The sequence below is a fragment of the Anticarsia gemmatalis genome, chromosome 30, assembly GCF_050436995.1.
Source record: "Anticarsia gemmatalis isolate Benzon Research Colony breed Stoneville strain chromosome 30, ilAntGemm2 primary, whole genome shotgun sequence".
NCBI classification, from domain to species: domain Eukaryota; kingdom Metazoa; phylum Arthropoda; class Insecta; order Lepidoptera; family Erebidae; genus Anticarsia; species Anticarsia gemmatalis.
The window spans coordinates 1702420-1728257 of record NC_134774.1 but is presented as its reverse complement, the minus strand read 5'-3'; the positions used below and the strand labels follow the sequence as shown (position 1 = coordinate 1728257).

At 34.4% G+C, this 25838-nt stretch overlaps 2 protein-coding genes across 2 annotated transcripts; one reads left to right on the top strand and one right to left on the bottom strand.

Moving 5' to 3' along the window:
• Positions 1-15640: 15640 nt before the first annotated feature.
• Positions 15641-20282, bottom strand: LOC142985511 (uncharacterized). The gene has a single exon (XM_076133725.1). It carries the CDS (start codon positions 20015-20017, stop codon positions 19466-19468), a length of 552 nt encoding a protein of 183 aa, XP_075989840.1. The 5' UTR covers positions 20018-20282; the 3' UTR covers positions 15641-19465.
• Positions 20283-21738: 1456 nt separating this feature from the next.
• LOC142985509 (neuroligin-4, X-linked-like) lies at positions 21739-24633 on the top strand. Its single transcript, XM_076133722.1, has 3 exons — positions 21739-21968; positions 22406-23682; positions 24368-24633. Exons 1-3 carry the CDS (start codon positions 21780-21782, stop codon positions 24555-24557), a joined length of 1656 nt encoding a protein of 551 aa, XP_075989837.1. The 5' UTR covers positions 21739-21779; the 3' UTR covers positions 24558-24633.
• The last annotated feature ends 1205 nt before the right edge of the window (positions 24634-25838 follow it).

Here is a 25838-nt window from a genome sequence, read left to right as displayed (position 1 = left end):
CATGTCTAATAACCAATGTATTCAAATACAAAGCTTGCGATAATCAGCGCGTCAAATCAATTTGAGATTTCATCCATTGGTTTTGGGCTGCATTTCGTAACTATACTCTCAATTACTATATATTATCTTAAAGCCTTAAATGCCAGTTTAAAACCATTAAGAAATCTCAAAACAAAACAAACAATTTGGATGGTTTTTTCATTATATTTAATTGTACTTAAAATCTCGAGTAATGACAGCGGAGTTAGATAGCGTATCCCGAATGACCACGGAATATAATAGAGACTGTAGTAAAGACTTGCGCGGATTTTTTGATATTTTTTTTCATTATTTCGATGCGGTTTTTTCGTGTTGTGTGTAAAACCTTTTTTCGGTAAATTAATATGAGGCTTGATAGTGCCTTGTCGCGGCGTATGAGTTTGGTGTACCCCTCCCCATGTAGCTCGAATATTAGGGGTCCCACAAACCCCCAAGATAATTAGGTCGTTTCTGTTCCTCGTGAGCCAGTTTGGTCATTCCCTTACGGCTCTTAAAAGGTCATATTGAAGTTTTAACTTATCAGTTTTGACAAATACACGAGAATTGATTAGTTTCCATCTTCAAGATGCTCTAGAATCAAATATGGTCCTTTCACCCCATTTGACTCTCATTATAAGGGTCGTTTTTGTCTAAATTCCCCTATTTTTGAATGTTCACAATTGCGGCCGGGGTATAATAGTCCCGCACTAACGGATAAGTAGGTACAATTTGTAATAATAGTAGAAAGCGTTTTAGTAAAATTTGCCATTTTCGCGCCGCGGGACCTTTCCGCGTCGAGTTGTTCAAGTATTAACCAATTAATGTAGACAAAATATTGAAGTGAAATAATTATTATATTATATTTTTCTTAGTATTTAGATATGTATGTATAGTATTTGGCGCGGGGAGGGTCTCGAGGCGCGCTCAAGAGTCTAAGTGAATCTTAAATCGGTCCGATTTCTATTACTACTACTAGGCATTCGTACAAGCGAGCACACGTAATCAGTTTGTAAGATGCAATTTATATTTCTCTGATAATAACATTTAGATCTATTTAAATACGTTTGTCACCAATCTCTAGTAGGCTCGGATCGACTAGTAAATTAAATAGTTTCAGTATAATAGCAAATGCGAATACGATTTCTCTAATAAAATAGAAGTTTCCTAGAAAAATATTTTTAAAAACACACGCCTTGATCGCCCCGAACACCTTATAATAGGAACCATTTCACTTGCACATGTTATCATTGATGAATTCATTTTATTGTCGACTGATTTTCCGTTTTTTTACTGCATTTTCAAATTTGGTAGTTTTTTGGAATATTTAATATGGCTACACTTAGAAATTAGTTTGTAGCGTTTTGTTTCTGCGTCGGTGCAACGAGTTGTTTTAATATGAAATTTATTTTTACGTTTTATTATTAGTTTGTGAATTTCGTACACTCGTTCGTGTTTTTTGGTGGTTCTTTTTCATGAAATTGCTCAATGGGTTTTTGTAAATTGTTTAGTATTCCCTACCCCCCTAGTTGAAATTAGTATGGCGGGCGATAGTTGAATGTATGGTCGCACTGTCCCATTTTGTATTTTTGTATTTTTATAATAAAAAAAACGTAAATAATGTGAATTCGGATGTGATTTTTTTACTTTACGCGCAACGTTGTAGTGAAACGCTTGGGTGTTTTTATAAAATTGAAAAACGGATCTTCAAGTGACCTTTTTTAAATTGATTAACTTTTGAACGCTAAATATGAAGAAAAACGATCAGTATTATAAATATAAATGGGTGTGTTTGTAGTTTAAACTTAAGAAATCAGCAATACATTTTTGAGAAAGAAAATCTGCTGAATTGACTACAAGAATTGCGTTCAAAATTCTATTCTTGAAGATCTGTTAGCCCAGCGATTAAAAAAGTTAAATAAATTGGTGTTAGAGATTAAATGCCGAGGTGTGTTTGGGATATGTGGTCTGATGCGAGCGGTAGGCTAGACTTGCACTATGCCTAGCTTTGAGTGACGTTAGTACCGTCATGTGATGCTGGTCACGAGGAGAAGACGCTTGTAGGCGCGTACATACTAAATATCACACTAAAAAAAGCTTTATAGCAGATCTACTCTAGGTATCTCGGTACTTTTAGGGCAGAAATGCACCGATGTGTCTCGTGTTTTGTTAATTTTATGCTCTAAATATCGCACGCTCATAAACTGACCGATTACGGTTTAACTCCAAAATGAGTTAAAAAGGAACTCGTTTCAACGCCATCTATCTTTGTATCTCGGATATTTTCCGATATCTCGTTCCTAGACCGAGTTACTACTATATCGGTCTCTTTCACTCTCATGCGGTTTCCTACAAATCTAGATTTTTGAATTACGCCAGTGTCTTATTAAGCGTGCGATATGAGCGGACAAAGTTCAAGCAACATAAGCCACATAGGTGCATTTCTGCTCAAAAGCTCTGAGAAACCCGGAGCAGATTTGTTCTAAATCATACCAAAGGTTTAAATACCTATAGCAACATTTAGGCCAAGCCTAAAGCCTATTATTTCAATTCGTGCGATACAATTGTTTGGATCCAGTGTGGCCAGCGTAACGCTTTTCTACCGAAATGGTAGTTCGTGAAAGGATTTTTAGTAATTTTGCTATTTAGTTGTTTATTGTCGCACGGGGGAAAGTTTCAATTCGTCCTCCTACTGAAGGTTTTTTCGCGCTCTGTAGCAGACTACTAACACGGCAAACTGAAGTTTTGCTCTACGAGTTAAAATCTAGGACGAAATATCGAGTATTTTACTTGTAGTTCACAAATTATTACATTTCTTTGTGAAAAAGTGTTGAGTAGTCTCTCGCAGGGCTTGAGTTGATACCTTTATTCTTTATATTATTTTCTCTTGAGGTTTTTGTGACCTGTTTTCGCTTGTCTGTTGTAATTCTTGATGTCGCCTCGCATTATTTTAGTTTTGACTATCGTTTAGTTTCTTATTCCGTGGCGGCGCGGCGCAGTGACGCGGCTCGGTCGCCATTGTGCCGACCTCGCCACTGCGCCGCACCGCCACGCTGATCGTCTACGTTTTGATGGCATGTAGCGTTTGAAAATGAAAATATTTTGTTGTTGATTTAGAGCGCGGTTTAGTTTGTTGAGGCGGGGCGGCCGTATTCTCTCGCACGTACGATTAGTCGCTAGTTTGTAGGTTGTTTTGTCGGCGCCGTCGTTCAGCGGCCCTCGTTCACGTTTGTACGTTGTCTGTTTTTTCTATGGACGGGTGTGCTGTTCTCATTAATTTTAGATCGTAATTTTGTCGTCGTTTGCATATCACTGCGTGCGGTCACAGGCGGGGGGCGTCGCGGTGTCGTTCTTATACATTTTTTGACGTGAAATTTGTATCTTTATAAATGAATTGTTGTTGTTGATCGGTGTATCGTCCCCCACGTTGCTCCCGAGTGAGTTTCGCACTTCACATGCATGTACATAGGAGTTAGGAAAACAAAATTTTTAAAAAATCCGCAAAAAAAGAAAGGTTTTTTACGATTATGTCGGTGGCGGAACGGAGTTAGTAAAAATTTTTTCGTCTTAGCGTCGCCCGTGTCGCCCGGGCGGGTTTTGTAAATTCTTGTGCTAGAGTTTTTAGTGAAATTAAAAATAGCAAAGAGTAGCGCAATTTAACTAACCTAGTTGAGTCTAAATAATGTACCTAATACCTTGTACCGTTGCTAGGACAATATTATTGTGTTTTTTAATATAAACAAAATGATTGCACCGTTTTATCTTCAGGTGTTTTTTCACTGTTTGTATCATTTGAACTATATAGAAAGTTGCGGTGAATCTAAATTTATTTTTTTAAAATAGTATTTCGAAGTTCAGTGGACTCTGGCGAGATGTAATTTAAAATATTGAAACAATCGAGTTGAGCAAACGATTAGAAGCTTTATCTAAACAAATATTTATTAATATTGATAAATAACACGACTTGCGGTCGTTAAATTGTCATATTAAGTCTTAGGAAATAATTATACCTTACATACTCGTTTGAGCTCCTTGGTTGTTTCAGCATTCCGTGTGCACGCTTCAAAAAAGCCTAAACATAGCAGAATTACCACACTAAAAAAATAAACTACCATTTAGTAGAATTTATTTCGCGGCCATTTTGAATCGCGCACACGTTTAAAAGAGTCCACATTATAGTTTAAATTGATTTGAAATAAGATTTATATATTTTTATATGCAGTTGATTCATTCATTGTTATATGAGATCAATTTTGTTAACTGTCTCTAATGAAATTGTATCTGAATTAGTTTGAAGCGTGTCGGCTCGCTCGTTGCGGCTAACCTTTCTGTAAGAGTTCTTTCAAACTAGTGACAGCTTTAGTGAGAAATAATTAAGGTTAATTTGTAAGCTTTCTTTTAGTGTTAAGTACATTTGAATTTTGAGTACAGTTGACGTTTTATGGGAATATGGGCAATATGTAGTCACAAAACTTATAGGTAACTGCTCCCTATTGTAAAATTAAATGGCGAAATGTAGGTGTTTTATACATCTGTCTACACCTTCAGTTACAGGTGTGATGATTTAAATAATAAAAAATTGTGTACTTTTCAAAAATAAATGATATTTAAGTATCTATAAGACAAAATGAGATGCTAAACTTAAAAACCTAGACTGGCGGATCTATATGATATGATGTAAGTTCAAATGTTTAAAACCTTTATTCACGAATTAATACTATTTAACATCAAATGACTAATTCATTGCCAGCACTTTTAAAAGTGATAGGATAAAACTGTATTCAACTTATATCTATGTGAAAACTTGTAATTGTCTGTAATTGTGAGGAAAATAGATCTTTTTTAATAGGCCTCTAGGATCCGCTAGTCTTTTAATAATGTAATAGTTGCGCGTCTATTGCGTCGGAGTATAGATTTATTCCTCTGTATTAATTTCTATGGTACTGCGTCCAACTGGACATTTCATCACCATAGAAATGAATACAAAGTGATCCTTACGGGTCCGTATTTCGACGCAGTGGACGCAAGGTTTAAAGCACCGTATTTACAATTGTTTAGCAACAGTTGATCAACGTTGTTGATGAGGGTTCCATTATGGAACTACTGGGATACACCCATTGATGAAGGGCTAGAATGTCGCTGGAAACTTTGTTTGCACATGCAGTTTTCAACTCTGCAACACGTTGATTCATCTTGTTAAACAAATGTTTACTAATTGAATACGGGACTTAAGCTTAACAGACGGAAATTTGACAGTTGTTTTCAATACATCTGTCGCTATCTATCGAATTTTGTTCCGCGGTGTATTGCGTTAGCGACGAATACGACGCGACGCGACGCTATACGCGACAAGTGTCCTACGTGATTTTGGTCATTATTTCTCGAATCTTCGAGAGGTATAGGACAATTGTCGATGCAAGTCGGCGTTACGTCGCGTCCCGTCGCAGAGTGTCACATAGGCCCTCAAATAGGGTATGCCGTTGAATTGAGCGTGTTCGTCGCTTTCGCAGCATCGCGTCGTATCCGTCGCTCACGCAGAAAACGCGTTATCCATAAGCCAAACTATCGCATAGGTATGTTACCTTTTGTGAGATTGCCCATATTTCCATGTATCGCAACTGAATGTCAGCCGCAACGCGTCGAGCCGCCGCCCAGCCGCAGTCGGCCACGACTAGCTTAGTCTTGGTTCACGCCCGTGACTTACTTTACTATTGTGAGATATTAAAATGAATTTGAAACTTTCTCTTTGTGTTTGTATTGTAGATTGCTTTCGGGGTAGTGCAATGTAGCCTTTGTTGGTGGGCTCGCGGTGTGGTTTGCAGGCGAATGGAGACTTGAACCTGCTAGGACCTTCTAGAGCCTTCTAGGCGTTTCTAGAGATGATTTCTCTTTCAGTACCAATAGAAATATGGTGCTGTAACCTGAGAAATTGGTGCTGAAAGAAGAATATTTCGATATTAAAAGCTTTCATGTATATTTTTTTTATTAAGAATGGGGGGGGGGGAGGGTGGTTAAATTTTGGAGTTGTTTTTAATCAAAATTAGTTTAACAGTGCTTAATTATGTTTTTTTTTGTTTACGAATGTTATAACGTTGATCTGCAAACCACATTTCCGCTGTTAGCTCTATTGTGTCACAGTTTACTTTAGTAAGTACATAATTTAGCTATTTCCTTTCTAGTTTCGACCAAAGACATGTCATGCGGCCCAAAGTTACCTACCAAAAGACATATTTGATTCCTATTTTTTACTTAATTCCCAGATGAAGGAAAACCCACACGAGTTTTTTTGTATACATTTTTTTTTCATCACCCGCTTGTTTTGATGTATTTTTGATGTTATTTCCTATTTATTTTTTACCAATTTTTGTATAACTTTTTTATCGATTAGTAGTTTTATTCACTAGTAGTTTAGTGTTAAATTTTTTCAGTATTTTTTTCGAGTTTTTTTTTTCTATTATTATTATTATAGGTAATTTTACACAGATTAGTATAAGCTTTCAGCGAATATAAAGTTTTTGCACGTTGGCCGTAAAATAAGGTATATTTATGTATATTTAAAACTTGAAAATAAATAGAAAAAATGTAAAAAAATCTGTTTGAATATTGCAAATTAGATTCAAATTTCTAAAGAACGGAGCTTTATTGGTTATATTTTCTTTTTATTATAAAAGTAAAAATGTATTACGATTTTTTATATATTTGTATTTATGTAAAAACTAAATAATTATTGTAGATAAGTAGTTTTGGATTTACCTGCGTTTTTCCTTATTTTAAGAGTGATTTTTTTTATTTTATTTTGACGTTTGAATAGTATTACTTAGTGTTACGCTTATTGGGGGTTTAAAAGGGGGTAAAACCTTTTTTATACCTGTCTGCAGTTCACATAACACGACTGTAATGTTCCTAAAACATGTATTTATTTAATTATATTTATAAGTATAGAAATATAATATATTTTGTTTGAAAAATCGAAAAGTTTGTTAATATATAAGTATTATATTAATTATATTAGTATAGTAGGTACTTAATATTTTTGTTTGTATGTAAAATCTGTAATTTCGTGTGTCAATTGCAGACAGATACAGGAATATATTTAAATGTATCGCAATACGCCTCTTATCCCCAATGAGTTTGTAGGTATTGTTTAAAAACTGAAATACTTGAATTTTTATATGAATTTTATTAATATAATATGGTATTTTACTAAATATTAGTCCAATATTAAATCTTTATATGTTGGTTTTATTTTGAAACCCACCTATTACACAAAAAGGATCACCGATCGGTTGATCGTCAATCGCAGATCCCCCGGTTTCTGAGATACATTTAGCGGTAATTTATCTATTCAATAGTGTTGAAACTCATATAAAAAACGCTAAATGGCTGACCCCCGGTTTCTGAGGTACATTTAGCGGTAGTTTATCTATTCAATAGTGTTTAAACTCATATAAAAAAACGCTAAATGCCTGACCCCCGGTTTCTGGGGTACATTTAGCGGTAGTTTATCTATTCAATAGCGTTTTAACTCATATAGAACGCTATTGAAGAGATAAACTACCGCTAAATGTACCTCAGAAACCGAGCATTAATACAATTATCACTAACGTAGATTTGAAGACCAACTCTTTCGTTGAGTGACGATCAATCGATTGGAAATATATAATCACCTTATAATTATCACAAAATGTAAAAAGCTTAGGAGTCTTAGGAACTACTGAAGCTGAAAAACCAAAAGGATTATAGGTAAGGTCTGGGTTAAAAGACAGTATGATAGGAGATACCCAATTAATTCATTTGAAGTAGAGTACGTTCATAGCAGTGTTGGGCAAAATTTAGTTTGATTGATGATTGATGATTAAGATTAAATTATTTATTCATGACTAATGAAGACAACCCGCACTTGGCCAGCGTGGTGGACTCAAGGCCTAACCCCTCCCTCATTACGGGAGGAGACCCTTGCCCAGCAGTGGGATCACAGTAATGGGTTACATGTAATTTTTTTTTTAATTTTAATAATAAAAAAATTCAATCATGAGTCGTGATGATTAATTAGTGTTAGTGTTAGTTATTCAATCATCACTAAAATATTTACTGACTGACTAAATTAGTCATGAATAATTAATTGATTGAAAAAAATAGTTGATTGACCCAACACTGCTTCATAGTTATGTAGTAGTAAGAACTCAAGTTTTTATAGTTAACTATTGTGTCCGTCAAAATGGCGGGTGGAAAGTCATGAAATCGAATGAAACGTGCTCTATTATTTTGTAGTGTTTTGGTAGTATTTAGTAGCTAAGCAAAAATATTTAGTAGTATTACCAATACGATATGAAACGAAAAACAAAATCCGCCGCCAAGCTGATGTCTGGTTGGCGGGTGGTAATTGAACGGCGTGAAATGCTTTACATTTTTATATGTCAGATTTTAGTAGTCTATTGGTAGGTAAATAAAATAACATTAATCTTATCTACGTGCTAATAGTTTACAAATTAAAGGCATCACACACACTACATCGAGTACGCCTACGCATATTATCACAGCAATGTTACTTACGAGTGTCATTGTTATTAGTCTGGAGGAGTATTTTTTATAATTTATGTTACCGTTGTTTTACACTAATAAAAAACGAATATATTAAATTATATAATAATGTTAAATAAAAAAAATAGTACCTACATTGAATGAACGAGCTTTAAATTTGAAATCTCTTATAAACCTGTTAAGTAAACATTGCTGTGATAATATGCGTAGGCGTACTCGATGTAGTGTGTGTGATGCCTTTAATTTGTAAACTATTAGCACGTAGATAAGATTAATGTTATTTTATTTACCTACCAATAGACTACTAAAATCTGACATATAAAAATGTAAAGCATTTCACGCCGTTCAATTACCACCCGCCAACCAGACATCAGCTTGGCGGCGGATTTTGTTTTTCGTTTCATATCGTATTGGTAATACTACTAAATATTTTTGCTTAGCTACTAAATACTACCAAAACACTACAAAATAATAGAGCACGTTTCATTCGATTTCATGACTTTCCACCCGCCATTTTGACGGACACTTAACTATTTAGTAGACAGAGAGCCTTGCATGCAAGTTTCGCGGCTGATGGAGGTATAAATTAATAATTCAGTAGGTACCTACCTACATCAGTGACCCACAAAATTATACAGCTGACCATGGATTGCCGAATACAGCTAGGTGCACCTATAAATAAATACAAAATAATTTGATCGTATTTATGCAAAACAGTAGCTCTACCATGAGTTGGCATAGTTAAATAATCTATTTAACTAGAGTAGTTAACGTGAGAACGCAACTACAACTGTGGGCTTGAAGCACAAGATAATTGTTAAATTTTCACTTTTTATCGGGATTCTAATTTAACAGTGGTTGAAAACTTTATACAAAAAAGAGCCACAAGATTTTCGTCTCAGGAATAGGGTGTACAAAATGTAGAACCAACTGCAACTGATAGAATTGCACATGCTTTTGTAAAACCTTTGATACCGTATCTCAAAAGTACGTATTTGCTGTGTGATTCCTATTTGCATAAATACGAACAATAATAGTGTATGACAAGGCTCTCTACTGAGTTGTCCGACTACAGGTTGAGTCAATAAGTGAAAGGAATACCTTCGAACGACTATTTCAAATCTGTTGTCTGATTAGAACATGCCTAAGAGGGTTGGTTGGATAAATGACTTGTTAAATAAGTATTTATATTGGAACCTGTCGATAGGACGTACAGACCTATCTAGGTTCCTACGTGTAAGTAAATAAGCGTAGTACCTAGCCTATGTTCTTGATTGTTTACTATCATCCTTCCAGATTTTATCAAAATTGGTACAGTCGTTTTGACTCGAAAAAAAAAACAAATATTTCCGTCTATGATATTCCTATTGATGACACCTACTGAAATAAAAGTGTAGGGTTATTTGGATGGGCGTTTGTTTCGATAGAGATACAGGCAGTAACTACTAAATTGATTCTCATGGAACTTATCACAGTAAGTCGCTAACTGACATGACTGGAGGCAAGACCCCGACGGTTTAACGTGTTTTGAATGGCCTACTTGTATTCTTTCTTCGTCCACGGGGAAAAAAATGTTCCGCTGGGATGACGTAGTCCCAGCGGAAACCGTTTTCATTGAATAGCTCTGCAGTGGGTGGATACAAAAAGGGTGTACTATAGATACACATTTACACGATATCACACACTAATTCCCTGTTAAACTCAAATTACGATTTTCCACATTTTTCCGCTGGGCATACGCACACGGGCAATCGCTGCAATTTTCAACAAAAATATTTTTTTGGTCCGGGTTAAGATTTTAGGTATTTTTTAATTGTCAACACTAGCTTTAGTCATTTTCGAAATTATTTCGTAGCAACACAACTCGTAGCTGTCAATGTCAGATGCATTGATTGTTTACGCGTTCCGTGCCTGGCTCTACTTTACTTTTATACATTAGAAAAAGACAACCAAATACAATTTCATTAAGAGCGAAGAGCACCGCCTGCAATGAATTGTCAAAATAAAAACATTTTTGTAGTGTAACTGTGAAACGCGCCTTCTGAGTGTTTATTGCGAGGGCGTTCATTTTAGTAACAAAATACTGCAAAAACAAACAATTATAAACAATGGTGGACAATAACAAACCGGATTACTTTCAAACACCAATATTCGAAGGGACGAACGGCACAAAATACGCTCTAAACCCTTTCGCAACGATGGACAACAAACTACAAGGCAACACAACAAAAGATACAGAAAACGAAGAAATACAATTATTTTGCGAACATTGCGACTTAACATTCGTAGATACAGTCGAATATGAGCATCACAACGTGGAATTACATGGAAAAAAGAAACTATACACGTGCAATCTGTGTAATGCGACGTTTCGGCGCCTCGACCACTTGAAACGACATGTACGGAGTTTGCACAACAATCAGAAGTTTTGCATGTGCCCTGTATGCGAGAAAGACTGTAAACGTCAGGATATTCTTCTAAAACACATTAAAAAGAAACATTCGACCACGGCTGAGGTATTTCGATGTCGGGAGTGCGATTTTCAATGCGATAGTTTGCAGTTGCTAGAAAAACATGAATTTACTCATTTAAATCAAGATAGACATGTCTGTCCTCATTGTAAAACTACTTTTAAGCGTCGCGATCATATGTTAAGACATGTGAAATCGCAACATTTGAATCATTTTGTTGTATGTCCGTTGTGCGGCCAGTCTTATAAGCGAAAAGATCATGTTGTCAGACATGTCAGAGAGAAACATAGAATGGGCTTGCTTAACGGAAAATTGGTTACTTCTAATGATATGTTGTAGAATAAGTATATGTATTATTGCTAGTGTATGATAGGGTATGCCAAACAATTCAATTTTGCAGATTTTATACATATATAAAGACTTAAAAGGGTGTTTTATAAAGCTGCAACTGTAACAGACTGGACAGTAATTATCATCAGTTTTCTTCTTATCGTATGGTTAGTGGTCAGCCTAGTGTCAAAGTTGTTCAAGCTGCCCGAAGGCCTTTGACATGGCTTAACGACTGTTACCTTAGTGGATAACAGCCGGGACCGACTTTTTACGTGCCCTCCGAAGCACGGAGACGCCCAGCTCAAATACCACTATGTGGTCACCCATCTATGGAATGACCGCGCCAACGGTTGCTTAACCCACAGATCGTTTACCGACCGGTGAGCACAACTAGCTATGGGCGTTATATATATAATAATATATGAGTTATCATCAGTCTAGCCTTTCTTCTGACTATGTTGGAGTCAGCTTCCAGTCTCACCGTGTGCAGCTGAATACCAGTATTTTAAATGGAGCTAAAACTGCTTTCAAGACTTTCAAATTTCTGACTACTGGTAATGGCTGTCCATGTGTTGATGAATTGGAAATTTATTTATATTTAAAGTTAGTTAAAAATTTGTAATGGAGATTGCCTGATAAATATGTGTAACAAGTAAATAATTTTGTTGGCATACCCTATTATAAACTAACACACCAGTGGTTGTTTATATAATGTAAAATTGCAATATAATTGGTCCAATAACACAAAATGTTTTTAAAATGCACATAATAATCTACAAAGTATGAATATTTGTCATTTTGCTATTAAAATACCCGTTTTCACAACACTAAACAAACTACACCACAGTTGACTGGTTTCAATGAAATTGACAGCTGTAGCAGATATAGCATAGAAGAACATTATACAGGGTGTAAACGACAGCCTACCGAAAACGAAAAAAAATGACTTTAGACACGATTCTGGTGCTTATGGCGTTGAAAATTTTCATCGGTTTTTTCTTGATTTTTCCGATTTTTTATGCGTTTTTTTTTATTTTTTCTGGTATTATTTCGTTAATACTACACAATGCAACATGAATATGAAAAAAAAAACCGTCATATTACTGTTTTTCACAAAAAACAGCAATGGATTAAAACAACGTATAAATTCGCTATCAGCTGTTCGGCCAACGACACCGCCCCGGCGGCGGCCGGCCGCGACGGTCGACGTCACGCCGCTTACCTACGCACGCCACACAGACACGATTACGCACACAGCTGTCAACCTCACACTCACTAGTATGCAGCGTTACTTAGTATTTGTTCTATGTTAAAAATGAAAATTACATAATTATCCCGCTCTCCGATAAAAGGTAAATTCATAAGATTTAAAATGTGTGATATCTTATTATTACACGTACAAATACATACAAAACAACTAAAAATCCTATTGATATTCTTTAGCGCTATAAAAATCTCTAATAAACAATTTAACATGTATTGTCGCTTTGTTCCATTTGTTCTTGCAAAATTCTATTCGATATTTACACGCTCATTCATACTTCATACAAGCGCGGTGCGACTCGAAAAGTGATGGCCGTAGTGACGCGTGACGCCGCGACCGCGCGTGGATGTTACATAGATGGGATGCGACAAAATGGATGCTAAGTAATTCTCCGGAGATTATGAATTATGATAAGTTAGTTTCTCTGATAAGAATATTAATGGATATTGATTGTTATCATTGTTATGTACCTACATTTTTTATGGTTTAATTAAATAAACGTTTCGTGTTTATTTTATTTACTTTAAGCTGATTTTATGTTATAAATATCAAAGTTTTTTAAACTTACATCAATAATGTTTGTAATGTTATTTGGTATTTGAATAAAACTACAATGCAACCAGTAACAACTGTGACAAGTAAAAATAGTAATGCCACATCAATATTTTATTGAATCTAATCTCTCGCTGGGATCCTAACTCGTCGCTCGTCACCAAATCGGCGGCGCGCGCGCGGCGGCGGCGCGGAGGGAGCGGGTGGCGCGGGCGAGGGGCGGCGCGAGTGAGCGGAGAGGCGCCCGCGCCGGCGGCTCTCTTTGATCGATAGTTCGAGCAATTCGCTCGCGGAAGACGGAAGCTCTTCACCTGTGTCGTTCGTTATGTCCTATTTGTCGTGTCGTGTGTGAACTGCTGTTTATTATTACTTGTTATTGTTCCGGTTTTGAGTTGTTAGTGTTTTTATTGTTATTATTTTTGTTGTTATTGTTTTCAAAGTGCAGTTGTGTTCGTAAATAGGAAGAAATGTTGATGTGTTATGTATGGTGAAGCACGTGGAAGTGCACGGCGTGCTCTGCACCTGTACGTCCGGATCCAAAGGTACTCAAACTCTCGCCATACACCAGGTATTTGCGTGTTGATAGACATTGATAACAATTTGTTTTAGCACTTCGTTATTATTGGTTACGTTTTGCTATTATTGTTTGATTTCACGTAAGCCAAGTAGGTACCTACCTACTTACAATTTTACTATGAGCTATTGTAACATACGGGCCTACTTACGATACCATAAACGATACATAAGATTGTTATCTAATGATAGCGTTGCATACTAGTGAGCGCATAGACGTGGTGGTACGCGTATGTACCTACGACGCGTCGCGACATGTCGTCGATCAGCGCGCCGCCGCCGCGCCGCCAGAAATCTCGTAGGCATGCGCGGAGATACATCGCGTTGTTCACTATACATTGAACGCTCAAAAATGACTAACTCGGGAACCAATCATTTCCGAGAAATATCGTTGGAGTAAATTTCGCGCATACAGTGTCACAAACTTACCAGTAAAGTTTTCGGTTAGCTGTCATTTACACCCTGTATAAAGTAATTAGTCTGCCTTAAAGTCAGTCTTGATTTCAGTCTAGGCTAAACTTCTAACCCCTGATTTCTGAGTACATTTAGCAGTAATTTATCTATTCAAAAGTGTTTTTTAAACGCTATTGAATAGATAAACTACCACTAAATGTACCTCAGAAACCAGGGGTTAGTGTCATGTCAAATGACACTTTTATACATCAAGGCTTGGCTAAATCTAACAATTTTTTTAATTCAAAGTTCTGTCACTAATATGACTTCAGGAAGGCACTGAAACTGCCTTTTCAGACCAGCTAATGTTATGTAACACAAAAATATATATTAGTACTGGTTTACCTATAAAGGGATACTAATCTTTGACTGAAAAAGTTGTTTAAAAATTATTTTATTATTTGCTAGTAAAGTATGTGTTTCTTACTTATTTGTACCGCCTATTACAAAAGTATTGATGAGTCTCATATATTATAAAATTTTAGTTTATTTTCGAACTTATAAAATATTATTTTAGTAATATATAATTTTATACAGCGTATATGGAGAGGGGTTCAAATATCATGAAATTCGTATGACGTAATTTGAATGGAATGGATGACCCCTTATTTATGGGATAGCTTATCTCACACTTATCCGTCGTGAAAGTGGTTGTTAATATTAGGTCGGGGAAAAAGTCTTTTCGCATTATAGTATGTATGAACTTGTAATGAAATCTTTTCTCAACACAAAAAAGCTCGATATTTGGGTACCTCACGAGCTCACTGAAAGAAACTTAATGAACCGTGTACTCATTTGTGATTCTTGAAGCCAAAGAGATTTTATTACAAGTTCTTACATACTATAATGCGAAAAGACTTTTTCCCCGACCTAATATTATTTGCGATATAAAAATTTGTATGAATCTCATTCCATTGATTTGTGTTATAAATGAATGAAAGACAATTTTATATGTAAGAACCAAAATTGTATTATTTGAGAATTATATGGTTTTCAGCACTGAATGACTTCTTTTTTTACTCCTGTTACGCCTGAAGGGGTATGAAAAACACCTAGGTACATTTCGATATTTACAATGTCAGTCCTATGTAATAAGGGGCGAACTTATTGTCATATACCATACACGTTATCTAACTTTGGGCTACTATATTTCTTGGGATAAAAGTACTCCTTGTGCTAATCCAGGTACCTAATAAATAATGCATGTGTCTGTGTAGGTACTATATTTCGTCACAAACTGTTCAGTAGTTTTGGCGCAAAAAGTAATAAACTCACATGGATCTTTATTTTCGCATTCGAAAAAGTAGAATTAATAAATATCATTCACATCCAAACTATGAGAGCTTGTACCTACTGTAACCAGATAAGTGTTAAACATACTTATATACTTCTAAATACATACTTATATAGATACATTAACAACAGTAAAATAAAATACCAGTTAAATATATCTAAACCATATTTATTAATAAATTATTTTACAATATTACAAATCTCATGTAAGGGTTTTTATTCTTATAAATAATGGACAACCTAGCAGTTTGTAAATAATAGAAAATAACAATATTTTTTTACTTTTGTTGTGGCTATATACAAACAAGTTAATTATATTTAGACAAAACATTCGTAATACAGTCAGCTCCAAAAGTAGCTGATCATACTCAATCTTTTGAAACCCTATATACTGAAGTGTGCACATTTTTCCATGGAAAAAATATTTGCCATTGATTGAAATGTTTAATTCTAACTCATTCTACCTGATTTTGATCAGTTATATTATTAAAGTTACGTAACACAGAGGTTTTGAAAATATGAAGTTGTTAAACTACTTTCGGAGCTGACATTTTGAACTGCAAAAAAAATATTAGTGATCCATAACTTGTCATTTCATGACTTTGTTAGTACTGTTCTTTAGCGCTAGATGGAGCTACAATCACTAAATTTTTTTTATATTTCAACAAGTTGTGTTAGAATTTGATGAATTAAGTTCAAAAATAAAGTATTTGTGTGTTAAGTTAAACAAATAATTTTTATTTACATAAAATAATACATAATTAAGTTTCTAGGCGCTGCCTAATAATAATACATTACATTACTGTCTTACTAATGCCCGGTTTCTGAGGTACATTTAGCGGTAGTTTATCTATTCAATAACGTTTTTTATATGAGTTTAAACGCTATTGAATATATAAACTACCGCTAAATGTACCTCAGAAAGCGGGGGTGGTAAAAGTCGTGTAATCTCTGATTAGTTATAGTGTTTTGTCTTCACTCATAAATAGTTTTAAAATTGTAAGAGACAAAACACTAAATAACTATCAGAGCTTAAACAACGTTTATTTATAAGACCAGTAATAAACAAGTAACAGAAATTATATAAACAAATTAAGTATTTAAGAAAGTTACAATAATAACTCTCCTGCCCCCGGTTTCTGAGGCACATTTAGCGGTAGTTTATCTATTCAATAATGTCAAATGAATGTATAAACTACCGTTAAAACTCAGTAACCTGGGCTAGCTTATCTACAGCGGCTATTTATTCGAAGTCTTCATAAAAAAACCAGTCGAAATGAGAACCTCCTCCTTTTTTGAAGTCGGTTAAATAAAAGTACAATTTGAACTAAATACTAGTTTAATACAGATCTGCCTAATCGAGGAAGAATGCTTGTTTCAGTCAAAAATATTGGAGTAAGGTATATATTTTCAGCCAATTTCAGTACAAATTTTGATTCTTACTTAAAAACAGGACAAAATATAGGTATAGAAAATAATTTAAAGTTTCTGTATATAGCAACTATTTGCTGTATACAAAATATAAATAAAAACGACGTATAAAAGGAGTGCGTGTGACGGAGACGTAACAACATCATCAGTCTAGTCTTTCTTCCAACTATGTTAGAGTCGGCTTCCAGTCTCACCGGATGCAGCTGAATACCAGTGTTTTACATAGAACGACTATCAGACCTCCACAACACAGTTACCTGGGTTATAACACGATAGACCTCAGTAAGACTGGTTGTCAGACTTTCAAGCCTCTGACTACCGTGAAAATCTTTGAAAATGGCAGCCGGGAGCCTCAAACAGGTCTCTTGTATTTATATACTCCTTGATTTTTTCTAAAGAAACGCTGGTTGCTATATACAAACAGAATTATTCAGCGCGCTTTATATACTCGCAGTGCAAAGCGCGGTGCGGGATTATCAAGTTAGAATCGCTGCCACAAGATGGCATTACTATCTTCGCATTTTAACTGATATTGCAAAACATAGTCTATTTCACGACTTACAAATAAGTCTTGGATAATCTATCTAGGAGATAAAGCGACAGATTGTGAAACAGTCTGTCAATCATTTACCATTGAAAGATTTTCATAAGTGAAATCATTGTTTTTCTAAAAATAAATTAAAGTACGTATAAATTTACAAATAACAAAGATATTGTATAGATACATTTAAATATTATTTCATATGATACAAAATAGTTAATAATTAACTACAACTTTTTATTTATTGGCATTGAAACCCAACCCGCACTTGGTCAGCGTGGTGGACTCAAGGTCTAACCCCTCCCTCATTACGGGAGGAGACCCTTGGCCAGCAGTGGGACATTAATGGGTTAATTTCATTTATTTATTTATTTTTTATTGAAAATACTTTTTACTGCCATACATACATAAAATCTCGCCTTTTTTTCGAAGACGTAATTTCGATTCATTCATCCATACATCTTGTCATACAGGACCGCCGGTTACGAGTAGAACATGACGTTTTTAATGCCAATAAATAAAAAATCTTTAACAATAACTTATCTACAATATTTACATTAAATAATGTACTATTGGTAAACTGTGATAAAGTAAACTTTAATTCATAATTAATAATAATTTAAGTACAAAAAAATATATAATAAAGTACACACAGTCAACTTGGGTAACTTTGAATCATTTGGGTAACATTGACAGTGGGAATTTGAACTAGTTTCGATTTTTTTTTCATATGAAACCAACACAATTGATAAAAGTTTGTATAACTAAAATGAATCTTTATCAATTGTGTTGGTTTCATATGAAAAAATAATCGAAACTTATTCAAATTCCTATGTTCAATGTTACCCAAATGATTCAAAGTTACCCAAGTTGACTGTACTTATCCTACTAATAAACATTGTGTAAGCAGTTATACAGTGTTTTGTCTTCACTCATATATAGTTTCAAAATAGATTTTGTGTGATAAATTATTGTATAACTAATCATAGCTTACACAACATCTATTAGTTAGATAGTTAAAATATACAAGAAAATTACAATAGCTTTTAAATGAAATATTTGACTGAGATTTTCTTAATTCATCTTTTATAAAAATCATTAAGAAATGATTTCTATTAATTTTATATAATTGAGAAGTAATTCTGAAGATTTTAACAAATTATTCAAGACAAGACAAGACTTCCGAAAATTCGGCCATAGCATTCAATACTAATCAAATTCAAAAACAGAATTAACAAGTTTACCACTAAATTAAAAAAAATACAAGCTCATAGTCTGTGGGTCTCTGTTCTTATAAAAAAAAAATACATTATGGACATTATATACAGAAAAAACAAGAGGTTTTTAAATGATATCCTATTTGCCTAAGAATTTAAAGAAAAGGTCTAAATCTCATAAAGCTGAATACTGAAATATCACTCAAACTTAAGAAGCACTTTAAACACAGCAATTTGCTTAACCTGGGATACAAACTCAGCACCTCAGTTGCAGACACTAGCTCCCAATTTTTAAATATTATATGCAAGAAAATCAAACTTTTTCAAGGAAAATATGTAGTAAACAATAAGTCAGAAGCATTTTGAAAATCCCTATTAGTCATAATATTATGCTATGATTTTACATGTAGTAGAGTATGTGTTTGCCACACACATATCTCAGGTTTAAACCCATGGTTGTTAAAGTCATTCCTGTGTCTTTTTATAGAGAATTCTCAACTATGACACAGGGGTCTAGGGTTTGAATCCCAGCTTGTGTTATTTTCTGAGCTTTTGTACAGAAAACTGCCTTAAGTCGCCAGTGCTTACTTAAAAATGGAAGTATCAATAAAAAAAATGAGTTCTATTTCAGTTTTCAGCTATTAAATACACAATTAAGATGCTAAGAAAATCGTAAACAATGTTTAGCAGTCAAATATAACAGAAAACAACCGACATTTATCAAAAATACATTCATAACTCGTAAAACATTTAAATCTAAGTCGAACAAAAATTTACTAAAAAATCATAACTTTTTATGTATACGAGCGAGATGACTTCTCAAAGACTCCTCAGCTTTGAACTTTAACGAGCATAAATCGCATTGAAACGTCGTATTTTTAAATGTATGTTTATTTTTCACATGCTTAGCTAAACCCTCTTTGTTAACAAACTTTTTTTGGCATTTAAAACATGAATTCTCTTGCAAAAGCTGCTTCAACTTCAGATGACGGCGTAAACAATACCTGGATTTAAAAGTTATCGCGCAAGACTCGCATTTAGACTTGCTTTTCAGTTGATGATGAGTTTGACAATGGATGTCTAAATTACTCTTCTTGTTAAACACTATTTGGCAGTCATTACACTCGAATGTAGCTGCTTTCTGCTGCAATTCGTGATTCGAAGTCATGTGGCGGAAATACTGGCTGTTTTGTGTAAATTTCAAACGACAATACTGACAAGAGTAGATATATTTTCTATCGTCAATAATTCCCGTTGGGTCGTCCGGTTTCTTGATTTTTAACGCTGGTCGTGTTATTCTGATCCTGGGACCGGTCCTCACTGGCTTTTTATTCATAACTGAGCCGATTATTAAGCTTTCATAATAAATTTTCGACGCTTATTCACAATTTTTTCGATCAACACGTAGGCAACTACTTGTTGTTGTAAATCCACTTATTGCACTTTTCACACAGTTTTTGTTAAATAATACTCAAGTAGAACAAACTAGAGTTACTTTTGTTTGTTAATTTGTCTAAAACAATTGAATATTTGCGTTAAAAATATATTATTTCTTGAATTTCGTTGTAACCACAATTTTGGACGTCAAAGCCGAAGTTTGGTTTGCGTTTTGAAACTCCATGTTGGTAAACTTTCACTTTGTTAATCAAACAAAATGTCATGACATCTTTGACAACGATCGTGTTATTTACTTAAAATAATCATTCAATTGTTTCCTTACGTTAATATATTATTGTTTTTATTTAATTCAATGTATTAAATACGATACTATTAATATTTATCTCCAAAATTAATTTCTCATGTTTTTCGAAAACTATTTTATTAATACTCGTGTTAGTTTCAGAACGCCTTTTCGTACGGTATATTTTCGCGTAAAATTCTCAGTTTTATAATTTAAGTGGCTTTTAATTGTATTATTCTCACAATTTAAACTAAATGAATTACAGAAAGACACTCTGAAACAGATAGTTAATTATTGCTCCAAACTTGTTCTAAAGAAATTTCTAACGAGTGATAAAAATTGTAAAAAAATGTATAGTGATTAAATAATTTTTGCTAAAAAATGATTTATTAAGTAATTTGTCTCAATAGTTCTTGATTGTATATCGATAACATAGCAGTTTCATTTATAATTTGCAATTTTGCAAAAATAATCTAAATGTATCCTTAAACTTTTAACTTTACTCAATAGATGGTAGCACTATCGCACGAATAAAATCTCTAGGCATGTTTTTTTTTACTTTTTTATGATTTTTCTGTCTAAAAGCAGAAAAATACGCGTTTAAAGCTTTTTCATTTTAGGAATTCATTAAAAACGGTTAAAGTTTCTTGACGAAATTGTCGGTAGCAGTCCAAAGCAGGTACCCACCTGTTTCGTTTCGACAACCGTCAGCACAAACAATATAAAAGATAATTAAATAATGAATTCATTCACGATAATAATTACATAACTATGAAATAATTAATTATCAAGATGATCTCAGATAATATAATTTGTATGATGACACGTTCGGTTTAGAGATCCCTAAGAAATTGTAAATGCTTATTCTCGTTCAATTTCAAATACTTAAACTTAACTGAGGCCTTAATAAAATCACGAAAATGACAGTATTCTCCTTAAAATGATGTACATTGTTTTCTCTAATACTTAGCAAAATTAATGTTTTGTCATCTTATAGATACGATTAGGAAATAAAGATATAAAACTTACCCATTTGTCGGCAATTATAATGAGCAGGATTTGCGACAATTCCTTTACTGTAATTAAACTTTCACTGAGAAGAAATAATACAATCATTAGTTTTACAAATAACGTTATAACTATAAATTTGGAGGTAGAAATTATTTTTATGATCTTAGAAATGTTGACGGGCTAGTTCGATAGATGGCAGTAGTCTCTTAAAATTTCGCAACAATAAATTATACGAAACCGCAACAATTCTTTATAATTTCTCACTTGACGATAAGCTATCGAAAATTTCATACGAATTAACGTGAAATTGTCGCAATATAACAAATTACGTAAATAATGACTATAAAACCCGCCATTTTAAAATTACAGACAATTAATTTTAAGTTTTAATTTCGGAGCAAAGGAAATGGGTGTGAACAGCCTAGTCTTGTGTAGCCTTGTTATATTATTATTTGTTTTTAACGAAATTTACTGTAACGATAAGAGTAAAATTGTTGAAACTAAACAGGGAAAAGTGGAAGGATTTTTGGCTACAAACGGCTATTATTACGAATTTTGCGGAATTAGATATGGCGTCGTAAAAGACAGATATCGGGTAAGTTTCTTTTTTTATATCCATGACGTTTAGATAATAATTTGAGATAAAATATCTTTTACGTGATCTTTGACAAATGAAGATCGTTCTTTGATAATTTTATTTTATAAATTGATTGTTATGATATGAATAAAGTCTATTATCGCGAATTATATAAATATGTGCATAATATCACACCTGTTATACCTGAAGGTGTAACCAGAGGTGTATAAAATACAACCACATTTAGTCCTTAACAATGTTAGTCCCATGTAATAGAGAGCGAGCCTATTGCCTACCGGGCACGTTACCAAACTCCGGACAAATATTGAGGAATATTCTATTATTAATCAGAAAAGACCAGTACCACTTTGCTAGACCCGAGAATTATCCCTCATAACCAGATACACTGCCGATTGCGCCAAAGAGGCACCATAACAACTTTTTTTTTATTTCAGGCTCCAGAACCACCCCCATCTTTCGATGGGGTCTACACAGCTGACAATAGAGCAGTCCTTTGCCCACAATTCCCTGCAAACGATCCTTTAGGAGCTCCCAGCGAGAACGAAGACTGCCTTATTTTAAACGTATACGTTCCAAATTTCCTTAACACTACTCTGCCTGTTATAACCTTTATTCACGGAGGAGATTTCGGCATTGGCAGCAGTTCCCCCCACTTTTATGGACCCCATTTCTTACTGTCACAAGGGGTCATAGTCGTTTCAGTCAATTACAGATTAAATGCTCTAGGATTCTTAAATTTAGGTGTTAAAGAAGCACCTGGGAATGCTGGCTTGAAAGACATTAGAGCAGCGTTGAGATGGATTAAAGAAAATATAGATAAATTCGGTGGAGATGCAGAAAATGTGACAGTTTTCGGCCATGGCAGTGGCGGGACGGCGGCCATATTGTTAACAATGTCGGAATCGTGTCAAGGACTTTTCAAAAGGATAATTTGTGATAGTGGAACTCTGTTTTCGTCGAAATCTTTTGACGCTAATCCTATAGCTACAGCATCCCAAGTTGCTAAATCTCTTGGCGTCAATACCTTAGATACGGAAGAATTATTAAACATATATACAGACGTGCCTATAGACAAACTAGAGCAAGCTATAGGCAATCAAATGCACGCGAAATCGGTCTTTTTACCTTCCGTCGAAGAATATTTAGACGATGATCCGTTTTTGACAGATACTCCTTTTAATATCCTTGAATCTCAGTCTTTTGATCCCGTTCCCGCCATTTTTGGACTCAACACCGTAGAAGGGCTAGCGAGTACATTAGATTATTACTCAATAACAAGCCAAATGGATCGAATTAAGAATGAAGATTTTACTGTATTAGATCAGAGAGGTTTTAACGTAACTAAAGAAGAAAAAGAAGAAATTAGGACGATTTTAAAAGATACTTATTTTACTAATATTACTAATGACGAAACTGTGATAGGTGGTTTGATCAATTTAAATACGGATTTCGATTTTGTGGGACCAATGTCGCTTTTTGTTGAAATGTATGCAAACAGCACAGATGCTGATGTTTTTCAGTATATATTCAATCATATAGGGAACAGGAATTTAGGAAGAATTTTGACTAATACAAGCTTACCAGCCACTACTTATATGGATGAATTATTTTATATATTTGAATTGGAGAGACTGCCGCTGCCGATGAACGAAGACGATGCGAGAATAGTCACTTTCATGACAATGATGTGGACTAATTTCGCTAAATATGGGTAAGTTTCATACATGGATATTATCACGTCTGATATAATCGATGGTGTAGGCTGTGGTGTATGAAATACACCCAGGTTTCGACAATAGCAATGCCTCCGTGGCGCAGTAGTTTAGGTCACCACGCCGCTACTACCATTGCGTTAGGAGGTCGTAGGCTCGATTCCCATACAGAACAATTATTTGTGCGATTCACAAATAATTGTAGGGTCTGGTTGTACTTTGTGTCCGTTGTTTGTATGTGTGTAAAAGTCTTCGCGACGCAAGAGCAATAATCTCAGTGCGGTACTTAGTTGTATTTATTATAAGAAAAGATAGAAAAATAAGTCTAACGTAATAGGAGGCGAGCCTACTGCCATATTATTATACCGGGCACGTTACCAAATCGGCTACCACTGAGAATATTTTGATAAATTATATTAGAAAAGACTAATAACACAAATTAACGACCCGGGAATCGAACCTAAGGCATCGTGACCACATATTTTTCTTTTCTTCGCAAAGATATTTAATAAAAATTTGTTAGTATGTTATACAAATGCACATCGTCGTATTTGTTCTATCACCACATAAGTAAGTTTTAGAAGCTTTTCAGGAGAGGCTTTCAATATCGTCATTCGATTCTGCCCAAAAATGACTTTTGCGAAATTATAAGTGAAAATTTTTTTTTTATAAATCTCTTTCCAGAACTCCTACTCCTGATGCTGACAATGGAGAATGGCTGCCATATCCTCACCAGTTAGCCATAACATTAGAACCTCAATACGTAGCGCCATTAACACCAGAGAGAGCTTACTTCTGGAGGACATTGTACAGCAAATATGGCGCCGAAATTGCGCGGGAAAATAATGACATTGATGACACTAATGACAGTTGAGAGTTTGTAGTCTATGGTTTGTTTAAAAAGTATTTATTGGTGGGTAATTTATTTGGAGAATAAAATGTTGGTAACTTTTAAAGTTTTCTTTTTCTTTCATAATATTATTCTAGAAGGACGTTTCATACAAATAATACTAAACGGCTCGAGTTTATACGGTAAAGATTCCCTTCCGATACAATACGTCTGCTATGAGCCTAAGAGCGGAATTCCAGCATATTTTTAGGTTTACCAATTTAAAGAAGAATACTTAGGTACATTTCATCAAACATTTTTATTAAAAAAGCTACGAAATTGTAATTAAAGTTACATATTTGTTTCGTTGTGCGATTCTTAATACATAATTGTCTACAAATTTAGAAAAAATAACATTACATTTTATAATAACAATTTTCAAAATGGCCGCCTCTTCGCATAGGTAACTTTTCGACCTTATAACAACACATATAGATACATACATACATAATATGAAACCTGTTATACTTGAAGATGTAGGCAGAAGTATATGAAACACCCACGTTTCGCCATTAACAATGTTAGTCTCATGTACCTAATAGGGGGCGAGCCTATTGCCATATACCGGGCACGTTACCAAACTCCGGGCTACTATGGAGAAGCATTTAAAAAGACAAATTTAAAACCTCAAAGCACTTTGCCTGTCTCGAGAATCGAACCCATTGACAGTGGCATGCACAACCAGACAATAGAAGCAGTTAAAAGAAAAAGTATCATCGTAAATACATACATACATAAAATCATGTTTTTTTCCTATAGCAGTAGACAGAGATCAAAAAACGTCACTTGGTACGATCCTTACAAACTTCCCTTGCTTCATTCACATACATACATGTTGTCATATACGATTATAATTTTAAAAGGCACTTGTAATAGGCACATAACAATTATATTACTGCAAATACATATTATTATATACCATCACGCCTATTATACGTTAAAGTGTAGGCAGAGTTAAAAAGAACACTCACGTTTCGCCTCTAACAATGTACTTTTAAGGCACTTTTTACGATCATACATAATATAAAGCCTGTAATACACGCAACTGCAGGAAGTCACCTTTGAGTTCACAAGTGTCTGAAATACATCCACGTTTCGCCGTCGACAATGTAAGTCCCATGTAATTTGAAACGGGCAGGTTACTAAACTGCGGGAAATATTCTAAACTCTAGTTATGAAGGTTTAAAAATACGACGAACCGCTTCGAGAAAAGGTAGGTAGTGCCCTTGCGCTTGCGCTTCGCTTGGCTCGTCTTGGCGGGGGCAC

Excerpts from the sequence above, each read along its gene's own strand:
- LOC142985509 (XM_076133722.1), top strand. The coding sequence starts at position 21,780 with ATGGGTGTGAACAGCCTAGTCTTGTGTAGCCTTGTTATATTATTATTT. Across the intron at positions 21,969-22,405 it reads TCGTAAAAGACAGATATCGG|GCTCCAGAACCACCCCCATC; the intron begins GTAAGTTTCTTT and ends TTTTTATTTCAG. Across the intron at positions 23,683-24,367 it reads ACTAATTTCGCTAAATATGG|AACTCCTACTCCTGATGCTG; the intron begins GTAAGTTTCATA and ends ATCTCTTTCCAG.
- LOC142985511 (XM_076133725.1), bottom strand. The coding sequence starts at position 20,017 with ATGAATAAAAAGCCAGTGAGGACCGGTCCCAGGATCAGAATAACACGA.